Raw genomic sequence first — 15,019 nt, 5'->3', positions numbered from 1 at the left:
GAAGTCTATTTTCTTCAGTTGGAAGTTGGAACTTCTTCATGTATGTCTGAATCTTCTTCTCCATGTCAGTGACTTCTTTTTTTGATAAATCCGTGGTGGTGACTGGTGAAGTGGAATGTGGAAAGCTCGTCAGAGAACGGCGCCACGGCGGGCGTTGTTGCTCCGTGCTAATTCGATGGCCGCCGTGAGCCGTTGGATCTAAACCCAACGGCAGGAATTCGAATGCGTTAGGGCTATGAAAAGTTGAAAACATGCGGCGCTGACTAGTCAGAGAAACCCCAAGCACGCGAGCCGCCGACTCCACCAGAGAAAGACGGTGCAAACGCCGCCGGCGACGGACCCACGCGGCCGCCTAGCTCGCCGGTTCTTTACGCCTTCTCCTCCCAACTTCTTGGGATCAACGCCCTACAAGTGCACGGCGAGGCTTGCTCCCTTCGGCTGCCACTCCGTCCTGCGCTGCCCGCCGCCGGCGCCATGCTGTACATCGTGGGCCTCGGCCTCGGCGACGAGCGCGACATCACGGTGCGGGGGCTCGACGCCGTCCGCAGCTGCTCCAGGATATACATGGAGGCATACACCTCCCTCCTCTCCCTCGGCCTCGACCCGGCCGCGCTAGCCAACCTGGTGCGTCTCCCTTCTCTTGTGCGCCCACCACGTGTTCGAGCAAATGTTCGCATGGCTCGTTCGGAGCTGTTGCTCATAGGCGTCTTCGCTTTGTCGTGTTTTGCGCGTCCAGGAGAAGCTGTACGGGAAGGAGATAACGGTCGCCGATCGGGAGATGGTGGAGGACCGCGTGGACCAGGTGCTAAGCAAGGCTGCCGACACTGACGTCGCCTTCCTTGTTGTTGGCGACCCGTTCGGGTAATGGTTGTTTAGCCCCTTTCCCGTTTTTGAGTTAGATGGCATAAGTTCGGGTATGGGTGACGGAACTCCATGTGCATTGTTGAGTTGGTGGCCATGAACATGAGGATACAAGTGGTGGAGCACGTACTTTCCACTGTTGCAGAGATGTTCTTGGGCAGACTTGCTCATGAATTCGACCATATTTGTTAATTGTGCTTTTACTGACCATTGGTATGGCATTATTTTGCATTCTCAGTTACATGCCGCTGGCCATGATTCTACAAATGTCTTTGGGTCTTACAATTGGTTGGTTGTGCTATGTTACTTGGGCTTAAAATCTGTTCATCATGTCACACACGATGTCTCTGTGTGATAAGTAATGTGTACAAATTTACTGTTTTGCGTGCACTGAAGTCTGATTGGAGTCATGGAATTAATCCAAGTGTGAATACAGACACTTTTAGGGTTGTATTTAGCTTTGTGAGTTTTTCTTTGTTTTTCATCTGGATGACATTTCCAGGGCAACTACACATACTGATCTGGTTGTTCGTGCCAAGAAAATGGGGGTAGAAGTGAAGGTGATCCACAATGCATCTGTCATGAATGCAATTGGAGTTTGTGGGCTGCAACTTTACCGCTATGGAGAGACTATCTCAATACCATTCTTCACAGACGAATGGAGACCAGATAGTTTCTATGAGAAGATTCAGAACAATCGCAAGCTTGGGCTGCACACACTTTGCCTGCTTGGTTCGTGATTCTTGCTCGACCTTTCAGCATTGTCTATATTCTTCGTTGTCAAGGAATAGGCAAGTGATCATTAATTTATAGCCATAGGTAACGTGTTTTATAGTTAAACCATTGTACATGATATACTGAAATTAACTAGAACTGATTATTGCAAGCAAATACATTGAATGTTCAAACTATTAGACTGCCACAGAGTTAAGCTATAGTTTTGTTCAGTCCCTAATCTATGTTAGTTGAAGCCAAGATCTTTCTTATCATCTTCACTTCCACTTTTAAATGATATGCATTAAACCGAAGCATGGATAGTTTCAAAAAAAAAAGCATGGATAGCAGAAGTTGTTTTTTCTTCATGGTAGCTGATTTATTGTATTGTTCGATGTAGATATCCGTGTCAAGGAGCCGACATGGGAATCTTTAGCCAGGTAAATTAGCATCTTTTAAATTCTTATCCTCAATACCTTGCAGTGCAGAATTGCAACCTCACTTGCTAAGTGTTCAGTTTGATGCAAGCAGCTCTCAGTAGCTGTGTTTTATATTTACATTGGATAGATGATGATAGATCCATCTTTTGCCTATGTATTTATGCAGAGGAAAGAAAGTCTATGAACCACCAAGATTCATGACTGTAAACACTGCAATAAGTCAGCTTTTTGAGGTGGAGGAAGCGCGTGGGGGATCTGGTAGACTATCTGAACTTCTTTTGAGAAGCTGCCTTTCTATGAAAAAATCATTTTGTATCAAACAATAGCTCCTTATGCTTAATCGATGTTAGGATTGTTTTAAAAAGAGCAATTCTTGATTCTTGCTCTATACTATAGATATTGCTAGGTTTCCTTCATTGTTCCAAGTGCTTCATAGTCTTACTGTGATATCAGATTTAAAGATCATTTTCTTCCAGCATATGGCAGGGATACATTGTGCATAGGAGTGGCTCGACTCGGAAGTGATGACCAGAAGATTGTTGCTGGGCCTATGGAGAAGCTACTAGATGTTGATTTTGGCCCACCCCTTCACTGCCTGATCATAGTGGGAGAGACTCATCCTTTGGAAGAAGAGATGCTAGAGTTTTACATGATCAAGTAGTGATATACACACCCTACATTTTGCAAAAGTTCTTTTCATGTGAGTTTGAAAAGGAACCTTTTTTTGGCAAGATAAAGGGTGATGGAACATTTCCAGAATACTAGTAGCTGTTGTTGCGCCATGCCATGCTTACGAATAGTCATGATTCATATAATTTGTCCTTCATGGATTCATGGTGCATTGTCACCTACATTTGCGATTTAAGTTCCATTGTCTTGCATGCAACCATTTGAACCCTTCTGGTAAGAAAGCTGAACAAACAAAAGAATTGTATCTTCACAAAGGAGGAACCACCGATGGACAGCATTGTTGATGTTGGGTGTTGCATCGCATCATCACAAAAGCAAGGTTCAGCGGACTGGGGTGTAGTGCTCCATCTGCAGCTGGTGCAGCGCTGCCTCGGAGCCGAAGCTGTGGTGGCCGGGCGACCTCCGCGAGCGCGACCTCACGGGCGTCATGGGGCTCTTGGCCGCCACCCGCGGCGACCGCTGCGCGACGGGCGGCCTGGTGGACCTGGCGAAGCCCATGTCGCTGGCGACGGAGGGGATGGGCGACATGGACGGGATGGGAGAGAGCAGGCGGTCGGCGTACGGGAAGCAGTGCTCCGAGTAGGCGTCGGAGTAGGCGGCGGCGGAGCGCTCCTTGGGCGTGCTCATGGACCTGAACTTGGCCTTGGCGGACGCGGTGGAGGCCATGTACCCCGGGAACGGCGCCGGTGAGCACGCCGCCGCCGCGTCGTCGTCGTAGTAGCAGTCCCCCCTCCCCGGCGTGCTCCTCAGGCGGGCGAAGGACCGGCGGGCCGAGCAGCCGAGCCGGTCGACGACGTCGTCGCCCTTGTTGGCGGTGGCGTCCTCCCCCCTGGTGGTGGTGCTGGTGTAGGGTGACTGGTGCGCGACGGGGACGTCCTTGTCGAAGGGGGGCTGCGAGCCGACCCACTCCTCCAGCCAGCTCCAGCGCTGGTTCAGCGCGTCCACCTCGTCCCTGGACATGGAGATGGAGGGCGGCCGCCGGAGGCCGAGGCCCAGCTTCTCGTTGTGCAGGGAGGCGTACTGCAGCGCGCGCACGCGCTTGAGCGCGGCCTCCTCCTTGCTCCTCGTCATGGCGCTCATCTCTTCCTTGGAAAAGATGCTGCTGTCCCACCCCTTGTTGCTCGCCTGCTGCTGCTGCTGCTCCTGCACGGGACCAGACGAATCATCCGTCAGTGTCAGTCACAAAAGTCATTCTTCCCCTGCCGAGCAGCGAGCACCGGCGTGCAGTTGCAGTAACCGGGCACGGCGGCCGAAATCCGCCGTGCCAGCTCAGTTGGACTGTTGGATAAACCCTCCGTACGTGTCCATCTGGATCGCCTGGCAACACTACACGAGACCCGCGCGGTCCACACCACACCACACCACCGTAGCAGTAGGCAGGAGTAGCAGCGAGGACTGACTGGCGCGAACAGGCTTCACGCAGACGCAGCAGCAGCAGCACTGCACCTGCACGGCTGGACCTACTCCGGACGCATCGAAACAAACAGGGCGTCGCCAACGCCAACGACCGAATGGAATCAACGCACATCACACGCGCATGTGCCGGCGGGCGTGATCGATCGGCCAGCAGCCAGCAGTCACCTCGCCTGCCAGCCTTTACCCATCAGTTTACCCACATGCCGCGCATGTGCGGCGCCAATCATTTCGCGTGTTCCGTTCACCCGTGCCGCAACCGCAAGGCGAGAGTGACTTACGTGGACGGCGGCGGCGGCGGCAAAGAGCTCCCTGCCGCGCCGCAGCAGCTGGGCGTCGTCGTCCGCCGCCTGGTGGTTGTGCTGGTGGTGATCGACGCCGCCGGCCCTGGACCGGTGCCGGGCCTGGATCCTCATGAGGGACTCGAGGCCGCGCAGCGTGGCCGCCGTCTGCCGCCGCACCGCCTGCCCGCGGATCAGCGCCTGCAGCCGCACCAGACCCTTGAGCGCCCGCAGCGCCCGCCGAGCCTGCGTTTTCCGGCAGAGTCACCAGGGTCACTCAGTCAGCGACATGAATGTTGCCCAAAAGGATGGCGAAATGCTCCAATTCGCATACAGTTAACAAAAAAACGCATCAATTTATTAATGCAAGAACAAAAAATCTGCATTTTTGGACGGAATTTGCATTTTTTGGACGACTGACGACGTACCAGGTATCCGCGGTAAGCCGACTGGATGGCGACGGCGGCGTGCTCCTGCTCCTGCACCTGCACCTGCCGGGGCACGTGCGCCACCGGCGGCGGCTGGCCGGTGAGGCGGACCACGTGGGCGGCGGCGTGCGCGGCGGCGACAGCGGCCTCGGCGGCCGCCGCGGTGGCGAGGGCCACGGCCACGGCGTGCTTGCTCTGCTCGTCCTCCGCCTGCCTGATCTGGTCCGCGCCCGCGGGCGCCGGCGGCGGGAGCGCGAACGACTGCTGCGCCCGCAGCTTTCCCGGCAGCCACCGCTTGCTCTTCGCCTTCTGCGCCAGCAAGAACCGATTCATCCACCATTGCATTGCCATGGATACCGCTCGCGATCGACAAATAAAATCAGTAAAAATATCGCAGAGGCTAACGAGATCGAACCTTGTCTGCTGGTTTGGGCGTGGGCTTGGGGTCGGAGGAGGTGAAGAGCCGCCTGATGCGCTCGAACCAGCTCCTCCTCCTCTTCTCCTTGTCCATGCTGCCGAGCGAGCGAGCGAGCGAGAGCGGCAGCGGCTGCACTGAGCGACGAATAAAACACAGCGTCATCCGCATTGCCAGAAATGCAGAGGAAAAAAAACAGGGAATCAACAGGTGGTGGTTCATACCACACGTCTGAGTCGCAAGATCCAGGGAAATATGGACTGAAAGTGTGGCAGCGGCAGGACGGGACGGCACTTCGCCGGGGACGCAATCCACTGTCCGCGTCCGCGCAAACCAAGAAACCCAAAAGGGATTTCTGTTGTTTATACTAAAACAAAACAAAAAATAAAGATGAAGATGGCTGCACTGGATTCAGGATAGCTAGCTGTTGACGCCAGTGATCAGAGGACTCGAATAAATAAACGAGCGATCATATCCAAAACGTGACGGGAACTTGTGCCGAATCTAAGCTGGTGCTGCCGCTCGCTCTCCGAAACGAGAGCAAAACAATCAGGCAACAAGGCCGGGGGAGAGAGAGAGGAGGTGAAGAGATCGCCACCGGGGGACGGAGAGGGAGGACAGGAAGAACCGAAATCCATGGAGTACCTGTTGTCTGGGCTCTGGGGGGATCCAAGAGCGAGCCCCCCGTCGCGCTCTCGCTCCTCGCGGCGCTAGCTGGACAGCCTGAGGACACGGAGGGGAGCCAGAGCGACGCTGGTACGGGGGAGTCCGGAGTCACGACGCGGTGTCGCGCTCACGCTCGCCACGCCTTCAGTGGGAAGAGAGCAGATGATCCTGGCTCTGGCTCCCCATCTGAGACGAGCAAGAGAGCAGATGGCGGCACATCTGCGGAGATGACGAGGAGGAGCCCTGGGGTCTGGGGATGAGGCAACGCGCGAGACGCACGCCGTTGGCCTTCCGCAATGTCTGCAGCTCGCGCTTGTTCAGTGGGCCGCCCCGCCCGCCGTATATGGGGAAAGAATACGAGAATACAGGTGCGCGTATTAATGACCGACCAATAGCAGTGGTGGTAAATAAATATAAATAAATTTTATATTTATTGATCGAGGAATCAATGGGCGCATCGAATTCCAGCAAATGCAAAAGGTTTTTGGAACTCGACGGGTGACGTCACTCTATCTCTTTATCTCTTGGTTCATGCAGGGAGCATTGCATCGGTACTAGAAACAAACCGGGGCCCGCTAGTAGTAGTAGTAAAGGAATAAAAAAGGGAAAGCAGGCAAAAAAAAAAAAGGCTGGGGCTACAGGACATGGCGAATGCAGTGCAGTGCCTGAAAGTGGTTGCGTTGCAGGTGCACTGGCGCTGCTGCGTGGGAGATCCGATCAAAAGCAGGGGAAACACAGGCACTCGCTTTCCTGAGTGCATCCGTGCACACGCGCGGCACTCAGCAGTCAGCATGCACCCAGATTTGCGCAGAATATGATCACAAAATACGGAGTACTACTGGTATACTACGGAGCAGTGGCGGATGCACGATGCGGGATAAGGAAAGGCTAAAACAATGGAGATGTTGATTTGCATGAAGATTTAATGGTAAAATCAAGCTTTTGCTACAGTGATTAGGCTTGAAATCAAGACATTAGGGGGGGCTGGAGCCCCCCTAGCCCCCTTTTGGATCCGCCACTGTACGGGAGTGTTTGATTAATGGGATATACAGGGACAGGACGTGCATATCCTCGACGTGGGCTGTTCGATTCTGTGGACGAGCTGACCATAGATATTCAAAAATAGGGTATATTTTTCTTAGATCATGTATACCGTGGCCACTAGAAAATGAGCCGACGAGGTTATCTACGGTCGGCATGGACACGCAGGAAACAAGCAGGGGAGCACGTGCAGATATTTCTCACCACCCGTCCTTATTTTCACCGTTACCGCTCTCCTCCATACTCCTCTCTCCACTCCTGCTCTCTGCACTGGGAGGCGCTCCTCGCCTTGCCGCACACCACATGCTCCACGCCGCACATCTCCTCCGCCGGTCGCACGAGCAGCAGCAGGGAGCAACGGACGGGATTCAGCACCGCCACACACGGGCATCTCCGCTGCTCGCACAGCAGCAGCGGGTCCGGCGGCACACCTCTTCTGCTGGTCGGGGCGGCCGTGGCACATCTCTTCTTGAAAGTGCATCTACCTTTTTAGTGGATTTTGGATGATTGAATGACAACGTGATTAAAGGACCAACCCGTTTGCTAAGTGTGGACAGGTAATAGGTTATCTCACAGGTACTTTATGAAAACCAAAATGATGTGTTGTTGTGTAAACAATCTAGTTCAAGCACAAGACAACAATGCAAATGGAATTCATGCAAAGGCTTAATTATTGTGGGATTTCCATGTACTATGTGAAAGCAAGCTTGTAAGAATTAATTAATGAGACATAAGGGATTGCATATGGATTGGTCTCATATTTGAAGCTTGCTAAATTGAAATGAAAAAGATAACAATACATAAATGGATGATTCAACACAAGATGTGACTTGATAGCTTGAGATGGTGAAGATAGCAAGGAAAGGCTTCGAGGTATTAAGCAAGGGTGAAGGGCAAGCGACGGCTTGGCGGCCGAAGAACCTAGCTAGGGTAAAGAAGGAAGTACTTGCATTTAGTTGAGATATTAATCAAGCTATGATAGCCACGTTTATGTGGAGGATCAAATCACTATTGAAGTGTTTGATGGAAGTGACTTGATACATTTGGGATTATTCAAATTTGATGAATGGAATCAAGTCACATGCTCAAGATGGCTATGCTCAAGTGAAAAGATCAACATCAATATGTTAGCACCCTTACTTGATGAAGATTGGAAGGGACGGCATCAATTCAAAAGAGATCAACTCAAGTGGTATGAATTCATTTTTCCTTTGATCTTGAGTTTAATAGGTATGACGTACTATTAAGAGGGATACATCATGTTGATAGATAATGTTTCATAAGTGCTCAAGCCAACCCATATGAGTTTTGAGTATTTGAGCGACAAATGAGCTAACTTTATTTTTGCTGGTCTGGCAATATCGGACGTGTCCGGTATTTACCCAGCAGTGCTAAAACTGTTGTTCTCGGGTTGGTTCGTCGGGAGTTCCGACGGTCGGGAGTCCCGGCAATGGTCGGGAGTTCCGACGTCTCGCACTTTAACTGCCTTGGAGGGTTCACTGTCCTGGCCTTACCGAACGTGTCCGGTATTCATACCGGACGTGTCCGGTATGCATGACCAGAGGCCAACGGCTAGTTTTCAAAAGCCTTGAGGGTCGGGAGTTCCGACGTGAGTCGGGAGTTCCGACGGTCGAAAGTTCCGACATGTGTCGGGAGTTCCGACACCTCACAAACTTTAACTCAGTTACATGGTTTTCAAAATTGCTGAGGGTCGGAAGTTCCGACGTGAGTCGGGAGTTCCGGAGGTCGGGAGTTCCGGCATTCATCGGGAGTTCCGACGTCTCACAACTTCACTATAACTTAGTTACCATTGGAGCAGTGTAAGTCATATCGGACGTGTCCGGTATGCGTACCAGACGTGTCCGGTATTACAACGGCTATAAAACGGCTAGTTTTTCTAAGGGGACTATAAATACCCCCAAGCCTCCACCTTTGGAGGCTGCTGATTCTGCTGATACACACATATTTTTGAGCCTTGCCAACTCTCCCAACCCTCTATTAGTGAGTGATTGATCAAATTTGCCAAATCAAATTGTGGGTTGAGTGAAATTCAAAAAGAGAGCAATCCAACCACTTGAGCACTTGTGCATATTGTCAATCTCGTGATTTGCATTTGTTACTTTTGGACTCTTCGGTCCTAGACGGTTAGGTGTCGCCGGAGAGCACCCGAGAGATTGTGGTGTGCCTCGAAAAGTTTGTAACGGTCGATTCCGCCACCTCGAAATTATCTAGTGGAAGGAGAAAAAGGAGTTGGAAAAGACTTCGGCTAGAGTGACCTTTGTGGTACCCTCTAGGGCTGACCTTCGCTGGGTCGCCTGTAGCCCCCTCAACAGAGAGTAGGACTCGAACGAGTCTGAACTTCGGTAAAACAAATATCGTGTCTCAATTTGCTTTTCATTCGATATTTGTGTTGCTCTAGCTCTTATGTAGGTTCTCTGTGTTTACTGTCATCTCTAGTAGATACCTGCAGTTTGGTTTGAAGATAGAAATCGAAGGAAGCAAGTTTGGGGCTGTTCTGCTAAAATCGTGTATACCGGACACGTCCGGTATTGATCACTGTGCCCGGCTTTTCTGCAGAACACGTGCATACCAGACATGTCCGGTATACATACCGGACACGTCCGGTATTAGAGCTCAATGCTGAATTTATTTGATCCTTGCGCTAATCGTTGTGTTGCAGGATTGTGGCTCCTAGATTTATTTAGTATCTTTTACATACTCCGTGGCTAACTTGTGAGGGGTGGTATTACTCTTATGTGGAGTTTCCATTTTGGAAACTCCCTTTACTAATTGTTTCTGTATTTAAAGATGTTAATTTTTAGAAACGCCTATTCACCCCCCTCTAGGCGGCATCCTAGGTCCCTTCAATTGGTATCAGAGCGAGGTTCTCACCTAAAGCTTCACCACCGTGAGAAAATGATGTCGACGTCTATCGAGTTGGAGCCGGTGCTTCTCCAAAATGATGGTTCAAACTTTCTAACTTGGTCAATACATGTACTCAATGCTTTTAGAGATATTAGTCCTCTTGTTGAGCATATTATGGATGCAAGCATACCTCTTTCTATAGTTGATTGGAGCAACTACAAAAATTTGTCAAAAGAGGAAGAGATATGCCTACAACTCAATGCTCAAGCTATTAATATTATTTTGAGTACATTGAGTGTAGAGGTTCAAGATGAGGCAATCTTCAATGGACAACCACCTCCGGAGAGTGTTCATCTCATTTGGACTAGACTTTTTGATTTATATGGAAAATCCAAATGTGATGATGCACTTGAGATCGAGTCAATGGAAAGTATGTCAATTGTGTCATCATGCAGCGAAGAAGCCTCACAAGATCTCAAGAGCGCCGAGCCAGAGCAAGATGTGCAAGCAGCCCATGACCTGCTGTCTGCCTGCACATACCAGACGTGTCCGGTATGCCTACCGGACATGTTCGGTATGGCCGAGGCAGCAGACCAACGAGCCACTGTTTGCAACGATGCTCAAGCCCGGTGGCGACCAAGTGATGAGTTAACCTCAGTATCTCATGATACTCATCACTTGTGTCTCATGGCCAAGAAAAGCAAGAAAAAGAGTAACAAGAAAGATCAAAAAAAGGAGAAAGCACAAGTGGATGATCAAGATGAGAGTGATGTTGAAGTTGAAGACAACTATAACCTTGATCATCTCAACCGCAAAGACAAGTTCATCATCATGAAGATAGTTGAAAAGAATGATGAGCTTGAAGAAGAGATTGAGAAGCAAGAGCAATCACTTCAAAAGCAAGAATTGTTTCTCATCTCCAAGATGGAAGAACTAAAGGCTCTAAGTGAAAGGTATGAAAAATTGTCAATTGAGCATACTTTAGTTACTAACTCCTCTTCTAGTGTTTCACAACTAGAGAAGGAAAACTTTGAGCTCAAGGCAAGGCTAGATGAACTATCAAGCAAGTATAATGTGCTACAAGCAAACTATGTTCATCTAAAGTGCTCTCATGAGGAAGTAGTAGAATCAAGCTTCATGCTTGAGGTAGCTCATGAGGTTATGATCACCTTGGTAAAATTTTCTCAACCGCTTACACATTCGCTCACTAGTACACCATCTCAATTAAATATTTCTTGTACTAATGAGTGTGCTCCTCAAGCAAGCCAATCTTTGATTGTGCTAAATCTTGTAGAAAACATAGAGCTCAAAGAAGAAGTGCAAATATTAAAGAAAGATGTGATTCGGTTGAAGGGTAAGGAGAAAGCACAACCTTCTCAAGATAACCATGATAACATGGTGAAGAAGCTTGAGAAGGGTTCAAACATTGCTTCCTCAAAAGCCCAACAAAAGAATCACATCTCAAGCAAGGCCAACACAACCAAGAGCAAGAAACATAGAAAAAGGATGTGCTATGGTTATGGATTATATGGACATGAGTGGGCTATGTGTCCACACAAGAGTTGGGCCGACAAGGTTGAAGCCGCAAATCAAAAGGCTTCTACCAAGGAGGCAAAGCAAATAAAGAGTGATGGACAAAGTGCTTGTCTTATGAGCAAGAAATTGGGGCATTCTACCAAGAAATGCCCAATGTACAAAGAGGCAAGAAAGGAAGCCCAAGTTGCAACAAGAAGATGCTATGGATGCAATGAGATGGGCCATAAGGTTGATAGATGTCCATATAAGCAAAGCAAGCATAGAGCAAACAAAGGCCGCATATGCTATGCTTGTAGAAGAAAGGGGCATCTAAGTTATGAATGCCCAAATGGTAAAGCTCCTAAGCCAAACACATATGTTTATAATGATAAGCTTAGGAAGACCACAAATGGAGTTAGCACTAGTAAGGTGATGTGTTCACCACAAACTAGTGCTAGATCCATTTGGGTGCCTAAGCACTTGTTGACTAACTCAAAAGGACCCAACAAGAGTTGGGTACCAAAGTGTACTTAGGTTAATGATGTAGGTACTTGGTGATGATATGAAGTCTTCGGGGTGGTTGAGCAAGCAACTTGATAATATTTACTCAATCTATCAACCAATTCTTATCATAATCCCTTATATGGTTGACCCGAAGATAATTCAATGAACATATCATATATTTCATCCTCACCATTGGTAACAAGTACCTAAACTTTTTAGGATAGCCACTTTGTTCGTTTTGTGTTCTATAGTTCACAAATAGGTACATTTGTGAAATAATGAAAGTGGCTAATTAGATTCAATTAAATGGAATTTTACTTTGCCATATAATGATTTTAATGGCTCTCGAGTAAAGCAATTCATTTGTTGAGATGCAAGTATACAATAAATAATAGAGCTAAACGAAGAATCACAAGCAGCGAATTAATTGGTTCTATCCTGCCCCTATCGGACGTGTCCAGTACTACTATCGGACGTGTCCGGTATGGTCAGGGACAGAAAATAAGTGTTTTTGTTATGAGTATTCCGGACGTGTCCGGTATATCTACCGGACGTGTCCGGTATTGTAGGAGCCAGAACACTAATTTAAATTATAATTGAGTCTTTGATCCGTATATTTTCATATATCCTTAACTTACTCAGAAGCTTGTGTTTTATCAAAACTAAGTGGATTGTGAGCATCTCTTGAACTCAATTGTAAATATGGCAATTTTATTAGGTTTATGGTCAAAATGGAAAATTGGCTCTCAATTTCTTAATAGAATAAAAGTGCTTGTTGAAAGTCATTCAGATTACTTGAAGCACTAATTTAGGGGGAGCTAAATTTCTATTTTGCACCATTGTGGACTAACAAATTTATCTAGCATTCTTTGTAGTTCTTTGGATGAAAATGTATCTAGCATGATTATTTAGCAATTGAGGTCAACATAAAGATCATCATGCTATTTATCTTCTTAGTGGTATTCTTGTGGGCTCAAGGCAAAGGTATATGTTTACATACATACATTGTAAGTGCATCTAAGGCCCTGTATATGTTAGAATGTGCATTTGTGTGACATAGGAGAGATATTTTTCAAAATGCATAACTAACATGTGTAAGTGGTGTGAATTTGAAAAACTATTTGAATCTTGGTCTTTGTGACCTAGCCTTGTCATGTGGTGATTATAGCTCTCCTTGATTGTTTGATTGGCTAATCACACATGACATGGCTTTCTTAAGTCCATAATCTACTATGTCTCTCTCTATCTCTCTCAAGTAAGCAAAATCTTGTTTATGCCAAATATTTGGATAAGAGAAAATCATTTTATGACATTGGATAAGAAAAGAGATGATACTCAGTTTGGATCAAGATGAGATACCTTTTTGGACTGAGAAATAATAGAAAAGGGGATTGGAAGAGAGAAAACACATTTTGGAATAATTTGGGCCAGCCCGCGTATACCGGATGTGTCCGGTATGCTACCAGACATGTCCGGTATGCTACCGGACGTGTACGGTATGAGTGGGGCTATAAAACCGAGCGTACCCCTTTGGCCTAGACAGGCTTGTCTTCTTCCAACCAAACCAGCCGCTGACTTCTTTCTCACCTAGGGCGACTGAGGATTTCACCAAGGAAAAGGAGAGAAGGAGATCGCATTGGAGAAGGCTTGCATCAAGATTGAAGGCCCGGGGATTTGGATTTCTTGCATTCTCATCTCTCCTCTCAAGGTACCCTAATCACGGACCTTGTCTGATCTACATGGTCAATGCATGATTTTGAAATTCCTTCGGTCAATATGCTGCATTGGTGATATAGAAGCAATGTCCAAAGTTTGGAATTGATCTGTGATGGTTTGAATCAAGGAACCCTAGTTAGGGTTGCTGGGCGCCCATATCGGACGTGTCCGGTATGCTACCGGACGTGTCTGGTATGGCCCAGCAGAGCAGGCTCTCTGCTCTCCTTTGATTCAATCCTATCCTAGAATTGTTTGTTAGGCTTAGCTTCTTTTGTATCTTCGTTTTGCAAACCTATTGACAGTTGTGTGTTAAAGATGGATGTAAAACCATGGATCAAAGATTCTACGTCTAAATTGCAATTCAAGATTAAATTTTGGGCATGTATCTAAAATTTCTTGAAAATCTTTGGATACAGGACAACAGCCATGAGTGGACGACAGGAGCCGAGGTCCAAGCACAGGCATGATCCAGCACTTGAAAAGTACAAGAAGACAAGATAGGAAATGCATCCTGGATTCAAGCCGACCAGCAGGAGGTCTACCAGGGCCGCCTCTAGTGCAGCAGCTTAGTATGCAGAGGGGTCAGGGAGCTCTTCTTCTGACACTGACACTGATGAGTTCAGAGTGGAGTCTAGAGAAGAAAGAAAGAGGAAGAGCACTGACAGAGGATCAGATGGTGATAGCTCAGATGAGGAGCAGGAGATTGAGGAGGAGGAGCCAGTTCCTCCAGTTCAGCACCAGCCTGATCAGGGTATGCATTATGGTCTCCTTGAGACACGCCTACCCAATGTGCCCTCTTATGTTCCCAGAGTTGACTATAGGGGAAAGGGTATGACTAGGAAAGCTAGAGATGAGCGAAGGGTTGATCCGAGAGGCCTACCTAAGGTTTAGTATGATCACCGCTTCTAGACAACTTTTCACCTGGACTTCTACTCTAGCGTGATTCTCACTAGGAACCCAGTTATTGCCAGGTCTTAGTGGATTGACTGGTAGTACGTTAGAGAGTTATAGAAGGCCTTAGTTGATCATGCCATTGCTATTTGCCAGCGCACTGGGGTTTATGAGATCATGGAGTTTCATCATGACTGGAACATAGAGGTAGTAGCTCAGTTCTATGCTACTCTGTTCGTTGAGGAGGATGAGAGGTGGATTGTAACACCCCGGTGTTATGCCTGCATTTAGGCACTGCAAATCACGCATATCATGCATCATCAAGCATCCAAATCATACATGCTTAATCATGTGAATAACAATTGAAACATTACTTTGAAACATCTGAAACATGCGTAAAACCTGAATGTTGCATACACCTGTTTAAGAATTGTTTTGCCCTGAATTTTTCTTGCTAGGTTAGTAAAACATGTTTGGCTACTATTGTAGATCATCTAGCAATGGTTAGTTCAATTTTTGGAGCAATGTTTGTATTCAAATTAATTCAAAATTTGGCTTCAAAAATAAATTCCAAAAATT

The 15,019-nt window shown here is 47.7% G+C and overlaps 2 protein-coding genes across 3 annotated transcripts; one reads left to right on the top strand and one right to left on the bottom strand.

The window, feature by feature from the left end:
* Window positions 1-252: 252 nt before the first annotated feature.
* Window positions 253-2,741, top strand: LOC136543343 (probable diphthine methyl ester synthase). Its single transcript, XM_066535821.1, has 6 exons — window positions 253-624; window positions 737-861; window positions 1,364-1,593; window positions 1,976-2,015; window positions 2,182-2,273; window positions 2,492-2,741. The coding sequence occupies exons 1-6, from the start codon at window positions 475-477 to the stop codon at window positions 2,674-2,676; spliced, it is 822 nt and encodes a 273-aa protein (XP_066391918.1). The 5' UTR covers window positions 253-474; the 3' UTR covers window positions 2,677-2,741.
* Window positions 2,742-2,805: 64 nt separating this feature from the next.
* Window positions 2,806-5,603, bottom strand: LOC136543330 (protein IQ-DOMAIN 12-like). Of its 2 annotated transcripts, none has more exons than XM_066535808.1 (6): window positions 5,592-5,603; window positions 5,467-5,553; window positions 5,243-5,379; window positions 4,828-5,136; window positions 4,400-4,645; window positions 2,806-3,848 (listed from the first exon to the last, which is right to left on the bottom strand). In XM_066535808.1, the coding sequence occupies exons 3-6, from the start codon at window positions 5,336-5,338 to the stop codon at window positions 3,027-3,029; spliced, it is 1,473 nt and encodes a 490-aa protein (XP_066391905.1). In that variant the 5' UTR covers window positions 5,339-5,379; window positions 5,467-5,553; window positions 5,592-5,603; the 3' UTR covers window positions 2,806-3,026. The 2 variants fall into 2 exon arrangements, with proteins under 2 accessions (XP_066391905.1, XP_066391910.1); XM_066535813.1 differs by having other exon boundaries at window positions 4,828-5,133.
* Window positions 5,604-15,019: the final 9,416 nt, after the last annotated feature.

This window comes from Miscanthus floridulus, chromosome 1 (genome assembly GCF_019320115.1).
Source record: "Miscanthus floridulus cultivar M001 chromosome 1, ASM1932011v1, whole genome shotgun sequence".
Lineage (NCBI taxonomy): Eukaryota > Viridiplantae > Streptophyta > Magnoliopsida > Poales > Poaceae > Miscanthus > Miscanthus floridulus.
Note: the sequence above shows the minus strand (reverse complement) of the source record. Positions and strands in the feature narration are given on the sequence as shown.

Bases quoted from the DNA above. Each gene is read 5' to 3' on its own strand.
- LOC136543343 (XM_066535821.1), top strand. From the start codon at position 475: ATGCTGTACATCGTGGGCCTCGGCCTCGGCGACGAGCGCGACATCACG. The intron at 862-1,363 runs GTAATGGTTGTT...TGACATTTCCAG, and splicing joins GTTGTTGGCGACCCGTTCGG to GGCAACTACACATACTGATC. The intron at 1,594-1,975 runs GTTCGTGATTCT...TGTTCGATGTAG, and splicing joins GCACACACTTTGCCTGCTTG to ATATCCGTGTCAAGGAGCCG.
- LOC136543330 (XM_066535808.1), bottom strand. From the start codon at position 5,338: ATGGACAAGGAGAAGAGGAGGAGGAGCTGGTTCGAGCGCATCAGGCGG. The intron at 4,646-4,827 runs GTACGTCGTCAG...CGGAAAACGCAG, and splicing joins CGGCTTACCGCGGATACCTG to GCTCGGCGGGCGCTGCGGGC. The intron at 3,849-4,399 runs GTAAGTCACTCT...GGTCCCGTGCAG, and splicing joins CCGCCGCCGCCGCCGTCCAC to GAGCAGCAGCAGCAGCAGGC.